Raw genomic sequence first — 27,689 nt, 5'->3', positions numbered from 1 at the left:
GTAGGGCAGTGTGGGAGCTGGGCAGCTCCCGTGTGGTGCAGAGCTGGGAGATTAGCTCACGTCGTCTCACAGAACCACATCTTCTGCCTGGCAGAGGATCGGGGCAGAGTTAAACAAGGAAAAGCTGAAGTGTGACGAGGCATCTGGAGGATGAATTTCAAGGAGCAAGTTTATAACCTAATGAATGGTTAGCGCACTGGAGTGGACTCAGGCGTTCAGTGATGCTTCTTCAGATTTGTTGCTGATTTTTGGGAGACCAAGAAGTCATCATTGTGCACAAAAGTTATGAATGAACATTGTGAGAAATTGGTGTTAATTGAAAGTTTCCGTTTAAGTGCCTAAAGTTACAATTTGTCGATTGTGCGTACTACACAGCTGTGCTTTAACATGGGGCAAGAGTGTTTGCTCCCACTGCAGTGTGTAATTTCTACCTGATTTGCAAATGACACGGGACACTCACATCTTTCAGTATGTGGCAAATTGAGTGTCCTAAACAAACTACAAACAAATAAGGCTCTTATCTGTCTCCCATTGCAAAATTGGTAATGAGGCTGTTCTGTAGCTTTGCTGTTGCTGGTAACCATCTTTCTCCTTAACTTCCCTGTCTTTGACTTCCTTGAAATGCACAATCCCAGTGATTTTACCTATAATTCCCTGTTGGCATGGTGCCAGTTTTAAAATTAGTTTCTTTCTGCCCAAATAATATTTAATCTTTTGGTCAAGGTTCTTAGCTGGAAAATGGAAGATTAAAGTTCAGGTCTGCTTGCCAGGGAATGTTTGTTTGTCCGAAGTGGAACTGCTCCCAAACTCATCGCAGAGCAGTTAATAGTCTGACATGGAGAGCCTTTATGGAGGAGGCTGGACTGAGTTTGTTGTTCAGGCAGAGCAGGAATGTGAAGACAGTTTGCCATGTAACCATGGATATTCTCACCCCTGGGCTGCTGTTATGTGATGCCTGATCCGCTGTCAAACTGGGTGTCACAGGCTGAGTGTAGAAAGGCTCGTGGTTTTACTAATGCTGAGTGTGGCTTAATGAATTTCTGTCTCAAATAAGAGTTCTGTATTGTGACAAGTCCCGGTTTATGTTACACCAGAATATAATAAATAAAAAAAATCTGGCTTGAAGAATGTAACCAGAACATTTTTCTGTATGCAGTGAAGCCTAGAGAATACACTGGAAGTACTGGAGTTGGGAGTAGTGACTTGCTGAATTTTATTTTCATTTCAAAACGTTTTCTGTATACTTTGTAAGGAAATTTAGCACTTCTCTGCTTTGCCTTTTATAATAGAGGTGAAAAATACTGCATTATTTTATTTGTTGTTAGGAATGTAAAGAGGTGACTATTCTTACATACAGAAACGGTCTTCTAATCTTCTTCTCCTTGTTTTTACAGGATAACTTCTTCAACTCTAGTATTCCTTCTTTGGGTCTACGTAATGTCATATATATCAATGAAACACATACCAGGTAAAGTAGGAAGTCTTTCTTTTACTTTTGAAATTCAGTGTGTTCTAATCTTATGGCAGGGAAATCTCTAGGATAGTCCAGACTGAGTGAATATACATTGCAGGCCTGAAATGTAGGAATTGATGCTGACTTCAGGAAAGTAATATACTTGTAAAATTCAGCTGTGTGCATTTGGGCACAGGACAAAGTTCTTTGGGATTATTGGCAAGGAGTGTAAAGGTCAGACCTATTTCACAAAAAAAAAAGGCATTTTTTCCTTCATTGCAAATGGCAGCATCTGCAGTATAGTGCTGAGAGGAGCTGTTTTATTCCCGTACTTAAGAATGACTTTGGGCTGCATTTTAATTTACTGAGCAAATCTGGCTCACAATTTAGGCTTTCACTACTATTACTAATGACAGTTAAATCTGAAAATGTCTTGCTAGACTGTGACTCCTCTGCCTCGGTGGCAGAGTGCAGCTCTTGAAAGATGGTGTATTCAACGTAAAAATGGGTATGTATTTTTGTGCTACTTGAATTATATTTTGTCTCCTTCATTTTGTTCTTTGGAAAGTTAATAATGCTTGCTGAAGTTTTTGCAGTAATCATTAGCATAAGCAGATTCTGCAGTGTTTGTGGAACCAGAGCAAACAAAGAGAGGCCAGCAGCCTGAAAGAAATGAGCCAAAGTGTCTGAGTGGAAGAAAGGCAGTATTGTGCTGTGCTTGAGAGGGAGGAAGCTAATGTTAGAGACTGTTCTTTCTTCAATTTGAATTAATGATTTTTTTAAGAGTTGAGTCTGTAGTTTAGAAAAATAACTGAAGTAGTGTTCAACTTTTTATATTAGTTTGAGAAGTCTCATCCTTGAGTGCTTTTGAATAGTCAGAGATTCTTAAATTAGAAATATAAGGGCAATGAAATATGGGTTAATGAATTATTCTGAAATAAAATGCCTTTAGCTAAGAATGTTATTAAAATCCTCAATTCTCAGACTATAATAAAATTCTGAGGTCCCCTGGGGTTCCACAGTAACAGGTGTCTCCATAAGCTTCCGAAGGCCAAGAATTATCAGCGGCCTTTTTCTGAGGTGTGAATATGTCAGTTTTGGTAATTTGGAGCAAGATTCTGAACAAAATAATACATCTTGACTGGGTCTGCTCTGTGTGTTTTTTCTTATGTCCATGCTACATGATTAGAAAAAAAGTTTTTCTAATTGTTCTGCATTGTGTCTAAGCTTTAAAATTAATACACAAGTACCTAGACAGGTCTGTCTAATAGTTGCATGCTGTTACAATTTGTTCTTAGTTACAAAACCTCTTGACAGAAAGAAGCATATCTCCTTCGCTCTGCTATTTTGAAAAATCAATAAAGCTATCTCAAACTCAGGTGGGAAGGGGAAAATGGAAAAGCAATTAAAACAGCATCACCAATCTACTTTCCAGACAACATGGTTAGCAAAATTCTTTGTCCTTAGAGACAGTCTGACTATTTGTGTGTTATGTGACAGTTTTGATTGCTTGTGCATATGCACTCATCCCAATTACAGGAGTTGTGGTGAATTCTGTTTGACATTTTTGCAGTATGCAAGTTTCTTCTCATCTTTTATAACTCTTTTCAGTGTATTTACACATGTTGTAATGTGGTAGGGGGGTTTAACGGCCAGCATTGGCAGCTCAGGTGGCCACAAGGAAGTGAGACCTTGGCAGCGTTTCCATCTGGGGCACCCACTGGAGCATCAGCAATACATTGCACTGCCAGTCCTAAGCACAGACTTTTTGTGAAGAGGGATGAAAAAAGGGAGGGGCTTTGTATGCTTCAGTAGTTTCCTGTGCTTCGTTTTGTATCCCTGTATTTCCTTCCATGTTGCCCTACTGCTGTGTCCTTAATGGCACTACAGGCAGTTGCTTTCTCACTCGGTAGAGGCAGAGGGTAGAGAAAACTGTTAATCAGGCCCCAGACTTTGTACCTAGTCCCAGCAATATACTTCCTTCTTTCTTGGATTAACAGCTTCTCACGGTTTTCTCCTCTGTATTCATGAAGATCTTTCAGCAGTAAAAGTGCAAGCTTCAAATACTTCCATGTGTGCGTAGTAATGAAAGAGCATTGCATAATACTGAATAATAATGAATAATCTCAAGAAGGGTCAGGGCTTAAGATACAAAAAATGCAGAAGTTTTTAAGTAGCACTTCGAAGAACTTTACTTATTTTTGTTTCTTCGTATTTATTTTTAAGGTTCCATTTTTTTTGGCCAGTTGTTTATTTTGAGGCTGACACTCAAACTTGCTTCATGTTTTTATAGGTACAGAGGATGGCTTGCAAGACGGCTTTGCTATGTTCTTTTTGTGCAAGAGAGGGATGTTCATAAGGGTATGTTTGCGAAGAATCTGACAGAAAATGTGCTGAATAACAGCAGGTAAGATAATGCAAAATATTTTTTTTTTGTATGACTAATACATTACATTATAATCTAAGAATTTGGAAACTGACGGCTTTGAAAACCATGCTCTTTAAAATATATTAGAAGGTGCAATGTCTTTAGCACAGACACTCAGGACTGTTGCTTGCAATTTCAGTTTGAATACTAAGAGGGGAGATTTGTAATTCTTAATCTTCAAATGAATAATGTGTAGTGGGTGGACAGCAGACTATGTACACAGAAAAATAAATTGCTGTGTGGAAACTCTTCAAACTTTTGTTTATCTAATTCAAGTTAAATCGTTATTACTAAAGCCATACTATTGTCATCAAAATTTTTCAGTGTTTCAAAAATAATGGGAAAATGGCATTTCAGATTACCCTAGTTTATGAAGCAACAATAGTGTGAAACAAAATTGGAAAAAGATTATAGAGTGTCTACACCCACTCTTTGTTTTGTGTAGCTTGTTTTCTGTCTCATCTACTGAATTTTAAAAGGCATGTTGATACCCTGATCAGCTAGTAAGGTATCTGTTTTCCATGGACACAGAGAAACACAGCCACATACCCACTCCTCCAGTCTAGTTTAGTCAGAGAACTCCCCTGAATTTTTGTTCAAGTCCCAGCCAAAGATGATGGTGTTGCTTTTGTAAAACAATGCAAACTACCTTGCGCCACAGTTACGGTCTGTTAATCCACTTAATCTCTCTTATATATGTTTTAAATGGGGAAAACAGCCCATATAAAATTTAGTTACACTTTGTAAAACTGAGATTTCAAGTGTGGAGATATTGTAGAAATGCAAAATAGCAAATGCATAAATCTGTCTAATGAGGTAAGTGAAATTTGCTATGGTAGTAAAAACAAAGTATGAACAAAGAGGAGATTTCAACTGCGCTATTTGCAGTTTTAACATGATTAATCATTTCTGAAATTCAGTGATCACTTAGTATCAGTGATCAAGTGTGTACATACTGTTTTATGTACCAAATCTGAGTACATTCATCCATCATCCACCTCTTTAATTCAGAGGTTAGCAGTACTGAATTAAATTGAATTAATTTGGAATACACAAAACGTTGGTGTGACTTTTAATCTTCTTTTATGCCTGCAAATTACTCTGGTAGTAGTGTATAGATTATTCCTAGCAGTTGTTGTCTGTCTTGAACTGTCTTGAACTATTGCAGAACTGTCTCATAAGTGTTACTTTTTAATATTAGAGTACAGAAGGCCATCGTAGATGAAGCTTCTGAACCAAGTGTTCCAGGTAGTTTTGCTCAGACGGATCCTAAAGCTATCAACAAAGTGAAGAAAAAAGCTAGGAAAATTCTCCAGGAAATGGTAGCAAATGTGTCACCGGCTTTAATCAGGTAAGGAAAATGGCCCATCAACATTGTCAATGGATAAAAGAACAGTCAAGCTGTCTCTGTATTATAACAACAGAGCTTGTAACATGTTATTCATAGTTAATGAATAATTATTCATAAAAAGTCCTTTTCTAACATCACCTAGCGAAATGGTTATTACTCTTGATTGTCAGGTACAGCAGAAACCCTTCCTTTTTTCAAGGGATAAATCCTATGATGTGATTAAATGCAAGCATGTTTTTTTCCTCCCAAAACTAGGCTTGTTGCTAATGCTTAGACCAATGTTAGTATCCTTTGTTGTTTGAGGCTGATACAAGAAAAAGCAGCTAGCTGCAGGATCTTAGACTGTGAAAGATCCTTTTTTCCAGTAACACATTGAATATCATAGCCTGTAGTTATAAATGTCTTAGAGTCTTATCTTAGGTATATACGGCTTCACTGCTAAAGATCAATTTGCTTCTGTCATGTTCAAAGTCCTTTCACTCACTTTTGTAATGCAAACCCTACCTCTTTTTGTAACTACGTTAAGTTTTCCTACAAGACCAGATTCACCATGTCACCTAACATGTTTATCCACGTGCTTAGTTACTGCAATCGATCATAGGACCTCTGTTAGCTTGCCACATACATACAGTAGTCTTCGTGGTGTGAACAGCCTGCACTGCAGTTGACACAATTTTTGTGTCATAATTACAGAAGGCTTTATGATAGCAAAGAGTTGTTAAGCAATCTGATTTCATAGTAAGGTTTCTTGAATATGAAGTAATTGGATTTTATGGCTTTGTCTTTAGTCGTCTGGAAGCAATATAAAAATGAAGGCAGCGGTGAATGAAGTTCTTTGAATTATGTTTGCTCTTTTTTCAGGTTGACTGGCTGGGTGTTACTGAAGTTGTTTAATAGCTTTTTCTGGAATATTCAGATCCACAGAGGTCAAATAGAAATGGTCAAAGCAGCAACAGAGGTAAGGGTGGGGTAAGAAAAAATATCTGGTAAGGTATATTTCTGATGGAGTTTCTCTTAATTTTTACAGTGCTTTCTCTTTTCAGAAGAGTTCTTCTAAGTCTCTGTCGTACCAGATTCTAGACAGATCTGTCTTCAGCTCAGAAATAATGTTTTTAATTAAATGCAATGTTCTTTGAGTTGTGTAACCTAAAATACTATGTCAGCGGTGTCTTCATCTTTGCTTCAGGATCAGATTTTAACTGTAAGGTTGAATGATTATCTCACATAAACCTGCATCCAGCATTATTTCTTTCTGTGCTGAGACAGCCAGTAATAAATTAGTAGGTATGTTTAGGATTTTCAGAATTTCTCTTACATTAATTTGGAATAAAAAAATTGAAGAACTTTTCTTCCTTGTTAGCAATCTATTCTCAGTCCTGCAATACTTACTGAAATTGATTAAAATAACCCCTAAATTCAGGCATCTTGTTTACACTCAACTGAATTGATTCTTTTTGCAGAGTTTACTTTATAAAGATGCATTAGATAAGTTTAAAAAAAAAATGGTTCCTGATATTTTCCGTTACGTTTGGTTATGGTGTTGGGAACCCCACTATTTGTAGATTCTTGTTGATGTCTTATAGAAAGAAATAGCAACATTTTGGTGATGTTGATTTGGTCACATCCCTTGAAACTTTTTGATCGTTTTCTCAGTACTGTGAGTCTGTAGAATATCAGTGGTTGGTAATGTCTGGTAATGTTTACATCTAAAAACTGCAGTCCTTGAAAATTAAAAAGTAGAATTAATTGAAATATTCTCATTGTTGTCACAGCTGAGTGAAAACCAGAAGTCAACAAACTGAATGTTGGCAACATCAGTTTTGATAATATGCTAGCAATCTTGATGACAGATTTTAGAAAAGGAATAATGTTCCACAGTTCTTATCAGTTGTCTTTTTTTTTCTTTTTCTCTCCTCTCCATAGATGAATTTGCCCCTTATTTTCTTGCCTGTTCATAAATCTCACATTGACTACCTGCTCCTTACATTCATACTTTTCTGCCATAACATCAAAGCACCTTATATTGCTGCAGGGAACAATCTCAACATCCCCATCTTCAGGTAATGATAATAAACTATGTGGAACCTCACTATTTGAAGAAGGCTGAAGTAGGGGAATGATCAGTTGACCAGTTGTGCACTATATCATACATCCACTTGTAAGGGCATCAGTATTACTGGGCAATTCTGTAGAATTTTTTGGCTCCTATTGCATGCTTGGAGAGAGACCATAACAAAATCCTTTTGTGAAATTAAGTGGGATAAAGAATAATATTAATTTCTTCTAGGAGTCTCAAAGTGAGTAGGTGAGTAAAGAAAGATTAATATGTGAAAACCATATGTGAATAGGCAGCTATTCTTTGTGAAGTTACATGAGATGACTATTGGGCAGTGACAGTACTGAGTGAATAGTACTTTGTGGGAAAGCACTCCAGTTTGATTTCTGTTTAAATTATATTTCTGGTGGCTGAAGAATGTCTGAAGATCTTTTAGGTATTTTTTTTGTCAGTGACAAAGAACTCAGGAATACCTGATCTCTGAAGAGCCACTGGACATTGTGGGAAATAGCAAGAAAAGAAGAATATCTTGACTCAGAGGGTGTTTTGCACCACTAGGTGCTGGTCCATGATCATCCCAGTAAGAAAGGCACTCAGATGCTACGGAATATTGTTTAAGATGCTTTTAATTGGAGTTAACGCTGTAAAGAAGGAGATACTAGCAAGGACGTCCCTTTAGATGCTGGGAACCCTGAGTTGTGCAGCATCCAACAGACCTCTGATATACATGCAGCATGCTGCAGATGCTGCCCACAGGACAGGTTACTACATTTTGATCACTCAAGCTTGTACAGGATCTTATTGCAAGAAAACAGCTGTATCCATCATTTTTTCTGTCAAACAGAAAGGACATTCTTATGAGAACTTCGTGGTGTACTTTTAGATAAAGACAAGGCCACACAGGTGGTGTAATTGCTGGCATTAAGTGGGAGCTGCCTGTAGCTTCCTCTCTTAAAACAAACCAGCTGAGGTTATCCTGCAGCCAAGGGATGTTTGCCTCACAACACAGGCATGAAGGCCAAGCTGTACATGCAGCACAATGCAGATTTGAGCTAACTCAGGTTAACTGAATTTTTGGGTCACTAGCTCCTTGATGTACAATGGTCAGGATCATTACCGAGGGTAAGTGGTCTGTTCACGTAGTGACATTGAGCAAGACTGTGAGTCTTTAGTAGCCTATTTCATTAAAAACAGTAATGTTTATATGTGATCCCATCATGTGCAAGTAGAATAATACATTTTAGTCTTACGTAAATTTAGTAATTTCAGTTGCTGTTGTGTGCTGGGAATTTTACACTGGCTGTGTAGTAGTTTCATATAATCTGAAACCAATTAGTCTATTTCTTCTTTATTGTGTAGCACATTGATCCGCAAACTAGGAGGATTTTTCATTCGGCGAAAGTTAGATCAGAGTCCTGATGGTCGTAAGGACTTCCTCTACAGAGCTTTGCTCTATGTGGTATGTACTTGTCTTTGTGTCCATAGGTAGCATTTCAGTTGGGTGGCAAGTAGGAGAGTAATTTCCATCAGTCTGGGGAGGGTTTTTACTGCTTTGAATTCGTCTTGGGGTTCATGTCAGAAAAGCAGGATACGTTTTTGTATCAAGTCTTGAATGTGTGAAATAAGAGAGAATGGAATGCCTGGTACCTTTGAGGATCAGAAGATTCTCACCTTGCATAATCCTCGTTAAAGTAAGTGGAATTAATCTCTCTGAATTAATATTAAACTTCAGTCTTGTTTGTCTGATTTCTTTTGTACTGGGGCCTATCTACAGTGATTTTATTAACTTAATAGAAGCCTCTGTTTATGATATGTTGATGTAGTTCTTTGTGTAACTCAGTAAAACAGCTCTATTTGCATCTCAGAAGATGGGATATAGTAAGGAACCAGAAGAGACATATGCAAATCTGCTAGATCAACTGTTGCTAGAGATGTTCTTGAACAAATGGCAGTATACTTCTTTTATATTCATGCAAATTAAACTGCAGTTTGGTCTGGGTTTGTGTCAAGCAGTAATTATTGCCTTTTTTTTTGTTCTTACAAGTATTCATGCCAACTCAGGGTCTTCCATTGTTTTAAAAGGAAATGTTTGCTGCTAAGGAGCAATATGTTTTAAATGTGAATTTACCAGTATACAAGTATGTGAAGATACTTATTTTTTCTTTCTCTTTGTATTCAGCACATAGAGGAACTGTTGAGACAGCAGCAGTTTTTAGAAATATTCTTGGAAGGCACAAGGTCTCGAAGTGGAAAGACATCCAGTGCTAGAGCGGGTCTTTTATCTGTGGTGGTGGATGCTCTCTTCTCAAATGCTACTCCTGATGTCCTAATTATACCTGTGGGAATTTCCTATGATCGCATAATTGAAGGTCACTATAACAGTGAACAGCTGGTAAGAGCAATTTAACAGCTTGTTTTGCCTTGGGGATTTTCTGTTTATGTGCAGGAGAATGTGTTACACAGTTAAATTATGTGCTAGTAGTTCTCTGTCACATGCACTTGGCATTAGTGATGAAGAATGTAGAGCCATGAATCACAGAGCCTCTCTGATAGGGAGTGCCGAGGTATAGGTAACATAGTTCTAAATGCAAATCCATGACATAAAAAATAATACATTCAAATGGTAATACACACAGAAAACAGTAGTTCTCTAGACTTACTTGAAGTTATAAGGTGTGTCAGAAGATTTGGCCTTGTCTGTTGGATGCATTTTTAATTTTGAACATAACTTTTTAATTGCAAATTGGAAGAAAACAACAACAAAAAATACCCAAAAACAAAACAAAAAGAAATAACACCCAAACCCAACTACTACCATATTTTCCAGGGCAAGCCTAAGAAGAATGAAAGCCTTTGGAGTATAGCTAGAGGAGTCTTCAGGATGCTACGGAAGAATTATGGGTGTGTCAGAGTAGATTTTGCACAACCGTTTTCCTTAAAAGTAAGTTTGGTATTTTGAAGATTTGTTTTGAAGTTTGGTTTTGCTGTTTCAGACATCTATTTTTACTTTCTCATTGTGGGTAGTCATTATTAGCAGAATTCTGCAGAATAGAATTTCTGCAGAATTCTATTCCAGCAGGACAAAAGTATGTAACTTCCCTGTTTCACTGAATGCATGAATCTTCAAACACAACTGTGTTAAGCTGAAATAGTTTCAAAGTTGACATAAAGTATCATGTTATTTTTGAATTAGTGTAAATATTTTCATTGGTGTTTTTTTGTTTGTTTGTTTTAACAGCTTTTGAAGTGATCTGTGTACTGTGTAGTAATTCTTTAAGTTGTATAGATGTTTGTAGTTGAAGGAAACTGGTTACAGTTCTTCAATTTAAGTAATTGAATGGTTAACGCTATTGTTGAGGAACAGTACTTGTCTCATTGGATTTTTAAAGTTGCTAAGCAAGTTAGTAGTTATAAAGTCACCATGGATATATCACCAAATCTACATATTCCATAGTTCATCATTAGTTTTCACCTATTGCCTACACTAATTCACAAAATACTGTTCTGTAGTTTCTCAGGGAAGGGTCTGGTTCACTACTAGCTGCTTTCACTTTCTTTCCCTTATCTCTTTGCAGAATTTGCTAGTATTATACTTAATTTATCTGCACTTCACTAATCTGTCTTCTGCTACAGTATACCTTTTTTTTTTTTTTTTTTTTTTAAGTGTGACTTTAATAAGATTAACTGCTGTAACAACAACCTACTAGAACATTATTCAAATTAATTAGGCATTCTTCTTTCTGCCCTACTTCTCTCAGAAAAGCAGTAGGTTGGAGAGCTTTGGAGGGTTCAATTACCACAGCATGAAATTATTGTGACTGTCTGCACTGCATTATAATTAGTGTAGTAAGGAAAGATATTAATTCACTTCCAAAGAAGAAGGCTTGGGTCACTTCCAGGCTATTCTTGGTAGTAAGCTAATGATTATTCTTGGATCAGTATAAGGAAAAGAAGGTTATCTGCCCTCTTAATCTAGTGAAATACTGATCACTCTATACCTTCCTAGCAGCCTCTGCCAAGTCTCATTTGTATGTGCATTCTTTGTTGTACTCCAGAAACAGAATAAGCATGACATAAATTGTTTAAGTATGCGTTAACCAAGATTTGCAAAAATGTTGTAACTATGTCAGTTTAAGTTGATATAGCTATATCACAGCAACTTTTTCTAAGATGAGTTTTTTGGGGTTAATTTTGAGATTTTGAAGTTCTGTGAATACAGATTTAGAAGCAGAAGAGGGAGAGCTGACTGTGAAAGCCCTTTAAAAAGCTTTCTTGAGAGAGAACTTTTTCTGACCAGCAGGCTAAGTGGCTCTGTAGTTTCCCACATTAGTCTTCATAGGAACTGGAAGAACACAGTGTCCTGAAAACAGAGTAATGTAAATGCTAACCTGTAAGGAGAGTCTTCTTAGAAGTTTGGGATTCAAGAATTCCAAGTATGTGGTTTGATGCCTGCTTCCTGGGTGCTTCAGTTCTGTGATGTCTTACAGATAAAGCTTCCATAGTGGTGTTTACCTATGGAGATGCTCCCTGTGCTGGTGTTTGAGGAAAGAAGCAACAAGCAATAATTATAATCTCTTTGTGGGTTCTGAATGAGTACTAGACTTTGCTCTCATTCATGCTAATGAAGGCAGTTCTCATTAGTTTAATCACGGAGAAGCTAGTCTCAAAGGACTTCTTCCCAGCAAGATGCTGACAGGGATTGTGTATTGTTTTTTTTTTTGTCATTATTTCAGCAAGTATGGATTCCTTGCAGTGGAAAGTTTTCCTTTTCATAAAATAGAATTAAAAGAGAATAACGTATTGCAAACTTGTCACTTCTGTAAACTTATTAGTACTCTTTTAATGTAAGCTATTTTTAATCACTGTTGCATTTTTGAGTAATTGCCTTTTTCATATAAATAGTGTGAATGCAGTTGAATGCAGAAGTAAGGTGGGAAAAGTACAGAAAACAAAAACAAAAATCAATCTTTCTCTTAATAGGAATACGTCAACAGCCAAAGTCAAAAACCTGTGCCTGCTCCTCTTTCTCTGGAACAAGCTTTGTTACCAGCTATACTTCCATCAAGGTAGAGATTTTTTTGTTTTTGTTGAGGAGAGGGATGACAGGTTGATATTTTTTTTCCACTTTTCCTATGGCTTTTATTATGCTGCATTACATTTCAAGAAATGCTTGAACTCCCCAATGATTATATGATTATAACTGTGCAGTTTATTCCAAGAGTTGCATTCTTTCTGGGATTTTTTTTTTTCAAATAAGCTTGAGGAGGCTTTTTAAAAAAAGATTTAATTATAGTGACCTCTGTTGGTTTAATTTTAAATTTTACACAATAATTTAGTCAGCGAAGAAAAATAACACTCTTATTGAAAAAGGAAGAGTGTGTTTTTAAAATCCACAAACATCTCAGGTGGATTTTTGGTATCATTCCAAACCAAATAGTGAGAACTTGTGAGTGAATACCACTTGTTCAAGGATATGACTCACCCAGAAATTAAAAACTTCACCATAGGGCTAGACTTGCAAGTATTACAAAGGCTTGGATTTTAGTTGAAGTCTTTGCTTGACTTTTACAAACCTGTGTGGTCCTAGTAAAGACAAAATCATTTATCTTTGGAAAGTTTGAGGTCCGTACAAAAGACCATTTCTAGCTTGTGTGGCTGAGCTGAAAACTGCCTTCTAGGCAGATTTGCTTAATCTACTTCTGTCTGTATTCACTGAAAAGAGCTGTGGGGTGCAAGTGATGTAATAGCAAATTCATGAATAGCCATAGGACGGGTGCAAGTGATGTAATAGCAAAGTCATGAATAGCCATAGGACAAGGCAAATGTTCTGTTTGCCCTTTTTATTTTGGTGTTCTTATCTTGGTTTGTTCTTTAGTGTGAAGAAAGTGTCTGGAAAAGTTGTAGACATTCAACTTTTTGTGGAGCTTGTTATGCATAACGTTTTGTGCCCTTACCAGATTTCATAGTGTATTTTTGCACTGTAGTTCAGTTAGTGTATCTAAAAAAAATAAAAATCAATGTAAATCTAAATGTCATAATAATTTTTTTTATTCTGTCTTTAGACCTAATGATACTGTGGATGAAGGTAGAGAGGCTTCGTTGCCTAACACCAGGGATATAACCAGTGAGCCCTACAGAAGAGAGCTGATAGCTAACTTGGCTGAGCACATTTTATTCAGTAAGTGTTCCAGTATCACTGTCAGCTACCTATTTTGTCTTGCTTGTTGCATGAACTAACTTGCTGTTTGGTAGTGTCATACTTCCAAGTTTTCTCCGTTCCAGAAGATCATTTCACGTGCTTTCTTGACAGTTCTCCCTCTTTTACCATCCTCCGGCCCCCTGGAACGCTTAATAGACTGTCTTTCTATCTGTACAAACCTTCTTTTTATATTGGTAACTTGTGTATTTTTTTATTAGTATACTGAACTTGATGTAATTTGAAGTGTTTGCATTGATATCAGTGTATCAATATTACATCGTGACTTCTCATTGCACCATGTAAGAAGTTACTGCAGTGTCTTGTAGGCTTTATTTATGTTACTGCTCTCATGAATTCATCTAGCTGCATGGGACGCTGGCTTAAAGGCGATGTGGTGTGCATTTCAGTTGGCAGGTCTGTGAATTCAGATATAAGAGATGCATACGAAACAGCACTTCTAGCTTAGTAAACTTCTGAACTTCACTCAGGCTTCTGAGTTCAAGTTACTGTAGTTTGATTACTTTAATATTTTACATGCCTGCAGGTCTCCAGAATTGTCTGTGGTCTTTACAGTACTTCTGTAGGGTAAATATGATCATCATTGTGTATTGCTAGAAGGAGCTGAAGCGCTAAGGGCTGAGATACAGTAGTGTCAGGGCATGCTTGAAATTCATTAGTTCATACCCTTTTACTGTTACTGTATAGACATAATATACTTCATGTTTCATTCAGAACATACAGTTCTCTGCCAGTATCACTAATTTTTAAAGTAGTGGCTAATGTTTCATTTGTAATGATGTTTTAAACTTTTCTGATAGTTGAAGCGTTTCAATTTAACTTTGTCTTGTTTACTTCTAGCTGCTAACAAGTCCTGTGCAGTGATGTCCACCCACATTGTTGCCTGTTTGCTGCTGTACAGACATAGGCAGGTAAGGCTTTTGTGCTGCATAAATGGCCAAACAGTGCTTTAAACTTGTTAATTAGAAGCATAGTCTGCATTCTACTACTACACGATACTGACGAAAGAAGAGAGATGCATTTGAAGTAGATTTCATGTACTCTTATATTTTGGTTAGGGGTGAATGCTTGGAGATAACGCATTATTGATGAGATAGTAAAATATGTTCGTATAAAAATAGATTTTCAAATTCAAAATTTAGTTACTCTTTTTTTAATGAGTAAATGGTTTATTAAAGAGTAAATGGTTTATGTCCATTGTGTTAAGATCACATTTTAGATCTCTGATGTTGAAACACATTTGCCACTGAAAACGCTAGCACCTCTTCAGTTAATTTTCAAATGAGTTTTGCTGTCCCTTGGTACTAGAATATTGTGGCAATTTGGCAAAATTATTCTAATGTTTAAAGGAACCTTTGTGCATGGGGCTTGGATTTTTTTTTCCTTCTACAAGTATGTTTGGCATTTTGTCTGAAATTCCTTTTCCCTCCAATTTGAAGCTTTTATTGCACATAAATTGAAAACACATTGAAAAATATTGGTCAGGTGTGTAATCTTCCTAGTCAAAAACAGTATCAGTATTCCCATCAGTACACTCTTCCAGTTTCCTAAAATAATGGGATGAAGGAAGCATTTTGTTATGTGGCCTGAAGCTATCTTGCCAAAAAATAAAGAAAGCAAGTTCTTCCCTATGTCTCTAACCACTTGTGAGTTCTGTTAATTACACTGTGGCCAGATAACCAATCATTCATTTTATAGTGGAGGTAATGGAAATACGAGATCTCTAACATGTCCTCTTACAGAATAACTTAAGTTTCTGTGGGTTGTGAAATAAACTAAGATTCAAACAAAAATCTTGCATTCTCAAATAGATGCATGTCTTTAATTGTATGTAATTCAAAACGCATGGTCTATTTCAGTAAACAAAAAGGCTTTCTAACATGACTGTTGGGCTTGGGATTTTTGAAAATCAACGTATCTTATGTGTTTGCTATATACATGTCACGTACAGATAAACTCGTGCAGAAAATTATTTTTACTTTTTTTTTTTTTTCTTCTAGGGAACTGATCTTTCCAGGTTGGTAGAAGATTTCTTCTCCATGAAGGAAGAGGTCTTAGCCCGTGACTTTGACTTGGGTTTTTCAGGGAACTCAGATGATGTTGTCATGCATGCCATCCATTTGTTGGGGAACTGTGTAAATATCACAAACACTAGTCGAAATAATGAGTTCTTCATCACTCCCAGCACAACGATACCTGCTGTCTTTGAACTCAACTTCTACAGCAATGGAGTTCTTCATGTATTCATTAAAGAGGCAATTATTGGTACGTGCTGGGGTTTACGATGGAAAGACATTCCTGTGACCCATGAAGTCAAAAAGTGCCTGCACTCGACCCCAAACCCAGTTTTCTATGTAATTTACTACTAGTATATATTTGTCACCTTCCTGTTTAAGCCCTTGTTTACCCTAACAATGTTGATGTTGAAGTAAGTTTGGTTTTGTTTTGTGGAGTGTTTCCACTCAACTTTCCCATCGTCTTTTATCATTCTTGGAAGTATTCATGTATTGTTCACTGCCATAGGCAAGGCACTGCCAGATTTTTGAGCCTATATGGCAGAAGCTGTGCTTTGTTTAGCAATGTTTTAATGAGAATTTGTTTCAACCTGAGATACTTTGGAAACAAAAGGAATAATAGTGATTCCATCTCCATTTTTCAGCTGCGTGTGTAATATTTGACAGTTTATGGATCTAGAAATAGACAAAGCTTTAGTTTAAATTTCCTTTGCTGTAAAGCTCTTTGGAAAAACTCTGATTATGTTTATTTCTGCTCCAGCCTGCAGTCTTCGTGCAGTTCAGAGTAAGAGGTACAGAAATGGTACCAATGGTGCTTCCCCCAGTTTGATTAGTCAAGAACACCTTGTCCGAAAAGCTGCCAGCTTGTGTTACTTGCTCTCTAATGAATTTACTATATCTTTGGTAAGTCATTGTATTAAATTGTTCACGTTTTTTTTTTTTTTCCCCTCTATTTTTGGTACTTAAAAGAGAGTTAATGCTTTTTTTTAAGTGTCTTGATTCTGATATGCTTGCTGTAAGTGCAGTCTGATGATAAAGGGCAGCAGGAAGTTGAACATCATTTGAAAAAAAAAAATAAAAAAGTGGTGTTACCATTTGTTTCAGGGAAATGTCTGAACATTTGAATGAATATAGTTGCATCAGGACAATTCAACCAAAAGCTATCTGGTTTCAGATAACATGTGAATTAACTTGCCACATTGTTGTTGCTTTATTGTTGCCTCAGCAAAAATCAGTCAGTCAGGTTTAGGGGATCCACACTAAGTGTATGCCAGCTGCTTGTGCAAGCGTTAAATGTGTGATACAGGGGTGAGCCTGAAGCTTTTCTACTCTGCTGCCATCAGGCTTGTCCTGAGAAAGAAAAGGTTGATCTCTTTGTCAGCTTCCCACAACTGTAGGTTGGACTTCTTTATCTTTTGCCTTGTTTATGTCATTAGACCATTACAACTATTATGTGTGCTCCCCAAAAGCTGTTTAAATATATTGATTTAAACAAATATAAGATTTGAGAGTACCAGATGAGTTTGCATGCATGATTGAAATTATAGTGAAATAAAGGACTCTAGATTCAAAATATAATCCTAATTTACATAGTTGTGCAAGAGTTCCACAGTGTTAAGAGTGTAAATTTTAAATATGTCCTGACATTGTTTTTTGTTTTGTTGCAAAACATTGAAGAGAACTCATATCTCAGTATTGAAAGATAACATGTATACCTACAATTTTCAGTGCTAGATTTTTTTTTTTAATACATACAAGTTACGTAGAATTTAGGGATTCTTCAATTCTTTCTTAAATCTGTAGACTTTTTTTTTGCCTGACTCTCACCTTTTTAAATGAAACATAAGCCAAATTTAATATTTTTGTCTGGGCAGTAGTATAGTTCATATGATAGAGTTCTTCAGTAATGTCATCCTTCTGCCTCCAGAGTTAATAACTGATTTTTTTTAAACTTAAAAATAGGTGCTTTTTTATTTAAAAAAAAAAAAAGTTTCAAAACATACAAGGCAATTTCTTAAAAGTGGAATTTTCTTTAAATTCCAAAGAAATCACTGCTGTAAGTCTGAATGATTTTACTTTTATGATGATTTTTTTCCAGAAAAAATCATCAGACAAAAAAGTGTTTCTGGCTGCCAGGATAGACAAGAGTGGTACATTCAGATTATGGTAATAAAAGAATGATAACTTGTTTAATAGGAATAATAATGCTATATCTAAAAAATTTATACAGAGTAGGGAACTGGTCTGTGTTTCTAATGGGTGTAATGGATGCAATTTTTTATTTTGTTATTTAGTGTATTTTATTTTGCTTTGCAGCCTTGTCAGGTGATATATCAAGTCTGCCACGAATCAGTGGAACGGCTAATACAGTATGGTATTCTTCTGGTTGCCGAGGTAAGATGACAGATAGTAAATGTGCTGTTCCTTGCACGTGACTTTAGCCGTAGGTAGTTTATGCTTGTTAGTTGTTAGTCTTGTTCTAAATATATGTTACTACAGAAGGCTGGTAACAAATGAACAAGTCTAGGCCTGATGCTGTTTGATTTTTACGTTTATAAGCATCAGACATTTGGGGGTGGTCAAAGTGAGCCTACAAATGACTGTGTAATGTCACTGTCCCATTCCATTACACCTACTAAAGATGACATATTTTATACTGCCTTGTGAAACGGGGATTTATTTTATTTTTGGAGTCCTTAAGAATTGTAGTATAGCTGCACAGATGTTTAATTTCTATTTGTAAAAGAACAGATATTTTGGTGCTCCTGGACTCCTCTGCATTGGTCTAGGAATTCCTGCAAACCTTCTCTGCTCACACAGTGTGGAGTTTTAAGTTGCTGCGTGGTGCAATCTGTCACCAGAGGCATATGTTGTTCAGGAATGTGGGGATGAGGCAGCGACTGACTCAGCATACTGTTACTTCCCGGACATTTTTTGTGCACAGTAACCAAGCTGTGGAGCCCAGGGGGAAGTGACAAAAAGTAAAATAGAAGTAGAAGAGAGATTTGGCTTTTTTTTTTTTTCCCCCCCCCGTAGCTCTCTACTTTCAAAAGAGGTGAGGGCTACTTCTGGTATGCTTACTCATGGCCATTACTCCTCCGTAGTCTTACTGCACACCGTTTGATACATTTTTAATACGTATAGTTGTAGGTAATGTTTACTCAATACTCCTGGATATTAAACTTTCTCCTCCTTTGGACTTACAACTGCTTGCTTTTTATCTTAATTACTGACATGTTATCATGCTTTAAGATGTAATCATTATTAAATAAATCCAAAGCTGAATGCTGCTCAGGGATTAGAAAGAAACTTGTATGTTCCATGCCTGGGGACAGATGGGCAAAATAGGCGTGGATGGTAGCAGATGCACACCTCTGTCTACTAAAGCATGCAACCTGTCCTGATGGTTCTTCTGTAAGTTTTGGTTGCTGAGGCTGGTACTCGGCTGTTTATAGGTGGGATGGACATAACTGTTAGCAAGTGTATAAATACTCAGTTGTGTTATCTGACATACCACACCAATGCAACATTTGAATGCTTTAAAAATACATATTCTATCAGTAAGCTTCTTAAACTCAGTGAAACTCTGTGCCTGCTTATGCTTTTAAAACATTAAGAATTTACATAATCAGTGCAAACACTGTAAGCAGTAATTGTTTCATGACTTGGGACAGCTTGGAAATGTTTGTGGCTTTTAAAACCTGCTTTCTAAAAGGGGTAGCTACTTTCTGCACCTTCTGATGCTTTTACTTTCTGGCTGAATTTCACACATTGGGAAATTTCCTAATAAATTGATACATGCTTTTTAAAAATTTCTTAATTCTTTTCCTGTCACTCTACTGTCTGCTTCTACAAATAAGAAACAGTCGCAACACATCTCTCTAGTATTTTTTTAAAACTTACTTGCTGGCCATTGCTTCATTCTGAATATAACGTCTGATCATATTGTGAGATGGGAAGGATGTTATATATCATTTACTACAGAAGCCTTTCTCTTTGTCATGAATATTAAGATATTAATCATAATGACATGTCTGTTATCCGCTTGTTTTTAATCTTGCATGATTTATATTTCTAAGTGGAATATGGGGATCTTTCCCAAGTGACTTAGTGTTGGTGACCTTTGAGAATCTCAGCTCTACTTTGAGCAAAACAAATAATCCTGAATGATTGACACAAGGTTTCCCTTATTCTTCTGGGTGTGTATTTGCTATCTCTGAAACTGATTTCTGAAGATGCATTGTTGAAATTGACTGTTGCATCAGTTAGTTGGAGTATTTCTGTTGCACCTGAATTACTGTGCATCTGAACTCGTGACATACTTGCATTATTTCACAACAGAACTAAACCACTACTTGGGTAGTTCGAGTATGTATGTACTTCTCAATTGTGCTTATTGCCTCGGTAGATTACCTCATCTTTTCTTTGCAACAGAACTTTACAGTACTTTATGACTTTACAGAGCACTTTAATTTCAGTAAAACCTTTAATTAATAATTGTTTCCTAAATAGATGAAAAACAAACTATTGTGAGAAAAAAAGAGTTCAAGTTGAAGAAAATCTACCAGTGGTATTCTTGCTATCGTGCACTCATTTCAGAAGTCTTGAAATGTGTGTTTACCTAAGACTCAAGTAAGCGTCTTAGGTAAATATGTGTAAATCCATGCCCTGATATGAAGACAGATTACTGGCGGAGTATTTGTAAGCTAAACCTGGGTGGTGCCTGTCAGGATGATTAGCAGAACCGAATTGCTGCAACACAACAGGTAGAGGGGACTAAGTGTCTTGGCATAATTGAGATTTAAACAATTTGGATCCTTTGCAATCAAAACTATCTGATTATATTCCAGTCGATGTCTCATGTGGGGACAAATACACGAACAGCATTGTTAGAGGCAGTAAGTTATCACTTAAAAATAGGAACTTCTGGCATTCTGCATTAACTGAGATTTCAGCTATTGTAATACAATAAAACACAGTTTACTAATATCTTTTTAACAGTTAGCAACATCCGCATCCAGATAGTGTCTCAGCTTTCTATCCTAATGCAATTGAAAACAGTTTCTTGGTAATTGCTGCTGACTGGCTGCTGGTGGGAAGGTTCAGCAACATGACAGCAGAGATTTTCACTTTTATGTGACAGGCAGGCTACAGAAAGACAGTCTTTTTCACCAAATTTCTTTTCTGTCTGCATGTCTCAACCCTGTCTATAAGGGTCTCCCCTGTTCTTGTTAAATACTGCTTAATGAAAGGACTGATTTAATTGGATGAGATTATAAAATAAGCCTGTTTGTTGCTTAGATTTCATTTCATTTATTTTTTTATTTATGTTACCTATTTAACCACCTTGTCTTTCAAATTTAAGCAGGATGATCAGGAGGATGTTAGTCCCAGTCTTACAGAGCAGCAGTGGGATAAAAAACTCCCTGAACCATTAACTTGGAGAAGTGATGAGGAAGATGAAGACAGTGATTTTGGAGAAGAGCAGAGAGATTGCTACCTGAAGGTAACGTAAGGCTAAGATACTAAGGCTAGTAACCTTGAAGCCTCTTACCAGAGACAGACTACTTCGCTCATTCTGGAGGGCTAATGATAAAACCTTTTTCTTTTTGCTATCTCCAGTATTAGCCTGTCATATTTTGCTACAGTCAGTAAAAAACCTTTCTCTCTTTCCCATGGAGAAAATAGATGAAGATATATCAAATAATCCTGTAGGGAGGTGGAAAGGCAATGGTGGTATCATGAAACAAAAGGGCCTAAGCATCTTAGTGTCTAAATGTTTTATTCTTCATAGATTGATTATGTTGATTTGTAGACTTATATCAGTTTTCTCACAGAGCTGATACAAACAAACTGGTAAACTACTTTTTTGATATGCTTTTATAATGTACTGTCTTGTGTCCCTGTACTCTTTGTTGTAGTAGGAATTATTTGGGCTGACATTTTGCCATGTACTGTGGCGCGGGTCGTTTCTGATTTCTGCTGGTCTCCGTCTTTTAAGCTCTTGTTGCTCTTTCTTAGGTGAGTCAGTCTCAAGAGCACCAGCAGTACATCACTTTCCTGCAGAGGTTACTGGGACCTTTACTGGAGGCATATAGCTCTGCTGTCATCTTCGTGCACAACTTTAGTGGTCCTGTTTCAGAGTCTGAGTACATTCAAAAGTTACACAGGCACTTAATAAGCAGGACAGAGAAGAACGTTGCTGTGTATGGTATGTCAAACAGTTTCTTTCTGGAGCCATACTTGATTCTTTCTGTTCCTCCTGGCAGCAGGATAGCCCAAGTTCAATTGCAGTTTGTTTATCTTTGTGTTTTCTTTCTTGCAGCTGAGAGCGCTACCTACAGTCATGTGAAAAACGCAGTGAAAGTCTTTAAGGAAATTGGGGTAAGTGTGCTGTGATCAAAGCTGGAGACTGTTAAGTTTCGTTTTAGCAAGGAGCACAATTTTGACAACTTGTGAAATCTGTGCAATGTCAATTTAAAATGCATGAGTGTAGCTGTGCAAATGTGTTACATCTTTGGAATATTGCTTTAAAGCTCAGGGCCGAAGGAAAGGAGCACAGTGCAAAACAGGCCACTTCTGGCACCTGTGAAAACTTGTCCAGATGCTATCTAGGGGACCAGGTGTTTTATTCCTAGCTAATAAAGTTCTTTGCTCTGCTCTGTGTCCTTGGTGCACATCAGTAGCAATGTTGGAAGGTAGAGAGCATGCCCTGTGCTAAGTGACAGCTGTATCAAAGTTTGAAGGACTACTTAAATCTTTAAGTTATGGAGGTTTTTTTTTGATTTTTTTATTAAGTTAATGAATTTTGTCTCAGTGCTGATTGATGTTCCAGGAGCATCATCTTACTGGACCTCTAGCCTCCATTGTGAGGATACAGATGTACTTTATTTTTGAAGACAAGGGTCCGTTTTGCACTATACCACTCACATTTCAAATTTTAGATTTTCTATCTTGAATTTACAAATAAAAAAAAATCTTTCATCAAAATGGCATGACTTCCTGAATACCAGATGGGATTTAACATTGTAATTTTAAAAGCACCAGCGTTTGGGCAAAATATTGCCAGGTGAGGGTTTTGTAGTCTTTGCTCTTGAGTTCTGATGTACTAAATAAGCTAGCAATAGTTAGCCTGGAGTAAAGCTTATGGTAAAGGCATTCATCATTTTAATTCTAGTCTATTCGGCTGTTGGAAAAGCAGAACTAGATAGCATCTGAATTTTTGTTTTCAAAGTGCGTGCATATTCAATTCAGATGCATTTTGAGTGCCTGTTTGGTTCCTAATTTTTCTTAGGAGTTGGCTGTTTCTTGTACACTGCTTATTTCATAGTTTCTTTTCTTAAGAATGGTGATTACTTGAATATGGTGATAATTACATATATCCATGCTGTGTTTCAGGTTTTCAGTCAAACAAAACAATGTAGAGACACTATTTTGGAACTTAGCACTACGTTCCTACCTCAGCGCAACAGGCAAAAACTACTGGAATTCATCATGAGCTTCATGGTACTATAGAACACATACAGCACCTTTGTCCAGGGACATGAAGACAGGTTTTGAGACTGTGTCAAAGCCTGACAACATTTGCTAATCCTTCAAAGTTTAAGGTGCCACTGTCTGGGTAAGGCCTTCTCTGACTTGAACTACTGGAAGACAAGTGCCTTATTATGTATGCATTTATTGGTTTCTTACAGTCCCAATCCTGTTATGATACTCGGATGACACTTCGGATACAAGTTAAACATGTTGCAAAAAAAATAAAATAAGCAATTAGGTTTAAAATGGAGAGTGAAGTTTTATCAGTGTTATGTTTTAAATAAATGTACTTTTAAAGACTGTAACAGATGCACAAATACAAATATTTGTGATCTATAGGTAACCCTGAGATCTTGAGTTTAGTGGCAACACAGCTTATGGCATAAACAACTAACTTTAATTCTGATCCAGTTTTATTGTTTTAAATAAATGGTTTCTAAAATTTTGCTTAGGCAGGTTAAATACTTCATGGATAAAGCCATAGATTTGCATAACTGCTAACATAAATGCCAAAATTCTAATGAGAGTAACAGTTACAAACATCTGAGAATAACGATCATGTAGCAGATGATTGTGAGAAGTGTTGTCAGCAAGCACAGCTTGCACTATTAGAGCTGAATAGTGCAGTGGTAAATTGCACTAATCACTGCTGTCATGAAGAATGTGAGAGTAGCGTTTTTGTTTTTATTGTGGCATCTGTCTTTCAGCTAGTTGAAAGTCAGGAGACAGTTGCCAAAGTGTGAATATCTTGTAAAATCTTAGTTTATTATTTAATTGAGAAAAGCTATTAAGATTTCTTTTTTAATTAATAGGGTGTCAGATTATTTTTTTAAGTGGAGTAAAAGCTTGATTTGGTGAAATAATTTTTAGTTTTGGCCCTAAAATTTCAGCAATAACTTTTGCAATTATTAGGAAAACAGTGGCTCATATTGTATTCTGTTGCTGAACAGATTTAAATTAGCACGAAGGAATAGCCTCTAGAAACATAGAATGTCATAAACAATGTCCTTCGGGCTCTAATTTAACTGGATTATAAGAGAAAAAAAAAACACAACAAAACAACAAATGATGAATAATTCTGTCCAATGAAACAGGACTCTAGTCTTGCAGTGTCATTGTTTTGCACAGAGGACTTGCACTGTAGATTTCATCTTCTCTTCTGTGAGAGGAGGTTAGATTGCAAGCTGTGGTCCTGTGTTTTTAGTACAGCTGATCTAGTTGAAGCAATAACTTGGTGGTACATGAAGCTGGTTTGCTTGTGAAATGTGTTTTCCTCATTTAGATTGCCTTTGCTATGAGGGAAATCAACATTTCCATTACTGCAGTGTTTCACTTGATTCTCACATCATGGCCTTGTGAGCAGAAAATCCCCCCAAATTCATCATGTGAATCTCTGTTGCTTAGCATAAATATGGACAAACATACTTGAATCCCAGCATTTGCACTGTTATGCCAGCACAAAACTGATGCACATAATTTGAGTTTGTGGCCAAGGAGCTTGCATTCGTACTGCACATTCGTCAACAAGAATATTTCTGTAATTTTTTTTTTTATTAAATGCTATTAATATTGGAAACCTGTGGTTTATAGTTTGTTAGCATTATACAATTAGCACTGTGAGATGCATGTGTTCTGTCACTAAACCAGGTGCTCTACAACACTTAAAAGAATTTCTGAACCAAAGCTACATTAATATGGATACAAACTGACCATAGAACTGCATCTGTTTTTATACACTTCTGCTGTCTTGGCAGGGTAGTGACTAGCACATGATTTATTTTGTGAAGTCTTCTATCTCTTAGGAAAGTTTCATCTCATTCTAGCTAACGTGCACTGTTGGTTAACCCAATGAACGCTCATACAACAGTTGTTGCTGATGGCTTCCATTTAATGTCAAAAAAGACTAGGTGCTTCTGAATAACAAGTCTCAGTTTACTACATTTCAGTAAATCTGAAGTGTACTAACAGTGAAGACTGTATAGAAAAAGATTTTTACAAATGAAGCAATATGAAGCAAACAAAACTTGAGTCATTTTATTAAGATTGTTCTGCCAACAATCTGTATTCGTTACCGTAAAACCCAGGAGTACTAAGGTCACTGGAGTGTTCTGGCTAGGTGTTGCATCTAAAGATAACTTATGGATTACCTTTTAAAAACATAAAAATAAAAAAATCTGAGTAATGTAAGTCAATGAGAGGGTAGGGTACTATGCATGTGAAACACATTAATGAATCCTTTTAGTATGCAGAGGGAGGGTGCACCTCTTAAGACTGTGTTTTGTGAGAAAAATCTGCACGTGAGAAGTCATGTACTATGAATCATCTGCCAGTGGAAGCCTTTGCTTTCTGCAGCAAGTGTGTATGTATGCAAGCATGTATATTATGACACACAACTATGCTTTCTCCTGAAAATAAAGCACAGAATAAAAATTATCAGACTGTAACAGTCAAAAGCTATACCCGACACTTTTGCACTGTATTTACACCTTCAGTGTCTTCTGATTTTATTAATCTCTCATGTTTCCTTTGCTGATACAACACCAGGTTGAGTTAACCTTGGTAAAGTTAACTAGTAAAGAAGAAATTATGGACTCTGAATTACCACAAATGTATTTTAAGACTCTCCTCTTACAAAGGCTTACACAAGTCCCATCATTCTTACAAACATATTACTCAGGTGTGCAAGTCTTTTGGGCCAGGGTCTTTCACAATAAGTGAAATGTAATGTTTTTCATATGCATCCTATAGATCTTGTATTTTAGAGTGATGGAAGAATTCCATTTTCCATGCTGCCACAACTACCCAGTCCCCCGGGGATCATAAATTTGTTGATGTTTACTCTACTCACAGTAACGTATGAGGCATACCTGCCTTCTCTTTGACAGCATAGGGCTTTACTCACATACCTTCGATTAGGAAGCGAATACGCACACTGATGTTTAACAGGACTGACCGCCTGCTCCACGAAGTATTGGAATCACAAATTTAAAAGGTTGAGCTGGAGGTGTTGTAAGATACCGTTGCTATTTTGTTTCTGTGCTTATGAGACTGGTACTGCTTCCTTGTGAATGTTACCACAGTTTATTTGTTATGTCTAATGGATGTCTATTGTAGAAGCACAGAGGTGTACTGGATTCATTTTAATAAATTAAACTGTTTGCTAATATGACATTTAATAAGTTTTCTAGTGTGTTTTTTTTAATAACCTGCTAAAATAATTCATTTGATAATTTTGTCCCTTTCCATGTAGTTCTTGAAATTGAGCCATGAAAAGCTTTCCTTACAGATGTGGGTGCACATGAAAGTTTGAGACCAAGAGGAATTTCTAGTGGTGAATTTACTAGAGCAGAACCATTTAAAAAGCCAATTGAGATGACATCCTGACTCCTGAGTCAGTTCCATTTGGTCACAAAGCAGAGGTGCCATTTAGTTTCACTGTTCCCATCCTCTCAAGGATCTTGTGTGTGGCTTCCATGTTTTTTTAAAGGCTCTGAAAGTTCCTCTTACCTTACAGGGAGGGGTGGGCCACGCAGAAGTCTTAACTCTACAGATTATTCCTTCACGTGGTGATTTCAAACCGACCAGGAGAACAATAAGCCCCTTTCAGCAACTCTGACAGCATCTGGCAAATGTGAATCAATTGGAGTGGGGCTTTAATATAATAAAACCTGCATAGATGATCATTACTTAAATTGAGAAGGAGGGATGCTGTTTCACCTTTCAAAAAAAAAAAAAAAAGTCATAATCAACTGATTCTTTAAGAGGCCTCTAGCAATGTTCACCTGCAAGCAAAGTTCAATTAATTGACAACTCTTGGCTGAGGTAGGAAACTGAAATTTAATTATAGTGAATAGCTTGAATAAAACCCAATTTTTATTGGTGATGACCTTACAAGTTATTCTTTGTGTAAATGTCTTCCTATTGCTCAGTCTTCTAAAATCCCAAATGTCAGATAAAGCACTTATCTCTGTTTTTTACTTAATTCAGTTTTCTTGTAATAAAAGCTTGTCAGGCTTATTTAGAAGGATCACTTGATTTGAACTCTCTGCTTTGTTCTCTCCTATGGTACACCAAATTTTCAGCAGCCTTGCATTTTCAAGGTAAGATCCCCTTTGATCTGAATTGCTACTTGAAACGTTTTCTTTTCAGTCTTTTATAGATCTTTGTTGCACTTTGGATTTCCTAGGTGAGAAATATTGTCCCTGTTAATTCTTCTGTATGTTGTCCCACCTGAAACTTTTTGACTTTTGTGGTCATTGCTGTGTGTTGTGCCAGAGTTCAGGCCCCAGAGACTGTACAGCCTGAAGAGACTTTTAGACTTCATCTATGTCATAACCATTGACAGAAACAGAAACAAAACCTAATTAATTATTGTATAGCTATTAGTTACATGTGTACTTACAGATGCAAAATTTCAACAAAATATGCATGGAAAGATTTCTATGAGTAATTAGCCTTAGAAGGACATTCTCCAGCATAGTAATAATACTGGTTCTTACCCTGGTAGTACTTACAGTCTCTAGGTCTCAAATGCTTTACAGAGGAACAGCCCCTGACGGATAGACATGGAGCTCAGACAGGGTGTCTAAAGCCATGCGTGGCTTCAATGACACCTATGAACCTCTTTCTCTTT

At 36.6% G+C, this 27,689-nt stretch overlaps 1 protein-coding gene across 5 annotated transcripts in view; it reads left to right on the top strand.

The window, feature by feature from the left end:
• Positions 1–26,235, top strand: part of GPAM (glycerol-3-phosphate acyltransferase, mitochondrial) — a 50,075-nt gene extending 23,840 nt beyond the window's left edge. For 4 of the 5 annotated variants that reach the window (XM_068688557.1, XM_068688555.1, XM_068688554.1 and 1 more), the window contains 18 exons: positions 1,395–1,468; positions 3,747–3,860; positions 5,083–5,232; positions 6,094–6,190; positions 7,156–7,292; positions 8,648–8,747; positions 9,468–9,680; positions 10,116–10,229; positions 12,269–12,354; positions 13,351–13,466; positions 14,346–14,416; positions 15,506–15,770; positions 16,281–16,423; positions 17,837–17,914; positions 20,886–21,026; positions 21,542–21,731; positions 21,846–21,904; positions 22,919–26,235. In XM_068688557.1, coding sequence (XP_068544658.1) covers positions 1,395–1,468; positions 3,747–3,860; positions 5,083–5,232; positions 6,094–6,190; positions 7,156–7,292; positions 8,648–8,747; positions 9,468–9,680; positions 10,116–10,229; positions 12,269–12,354; positions 13,351–13,466; positions 14,346–14,416; positions 15,506–15,770; positions 16,281–16,423; positions 17,837–17,914; positions 20,886–21,026; positions 21,542–21,731; positions 21,846–21,904; positions 22,919–23,035 — 2,265 coding nt within the window. In that variant the 3' untranslated portion in view covers positions 23,036–26,235. The remainder of the gene's footprint in view (positions 1–1,394; positions 1,469–3,746; positions 3,861–5,082; positions 5,233–6,093; positions 6,191–7,155; positions 7,293–8,647; positions 8,748–9,467; positions 9,681–10,115; positions 10,230–12,268; positions 12,355–13,350; positions 13,467–14,345; positions 14,417–15,505; positions 15,771–16,280; positions 16,424–17,836; positions 17,915–20,885; positions 21,027–21,541; positions 21,732–21,845; positions 21,905–22,918) is intronic. The other variant, XM_068688552.1, reaches the window with a different exon arrangement.
• The last annotated feature ends 1,454 nt before the right edge of the window (positions 26,236–27,689 follow it).

This window comes from Anas acuta, chromosome 7 (assembly GCF_963932015.1).
Source record: "Anas acuta chromosome 7, bAnaAcu1.1, whole genome shotgun sequence".
NCBI lineage: Eukaryota > Metazoa > Chordata > Aves > Anseriformes > Anatidae > Anas > Anas acuta.
Note: the sequence above shows the minus strand (reverse complement) of the source record. Positions and strands in the feature narration are given on the sequence as shown.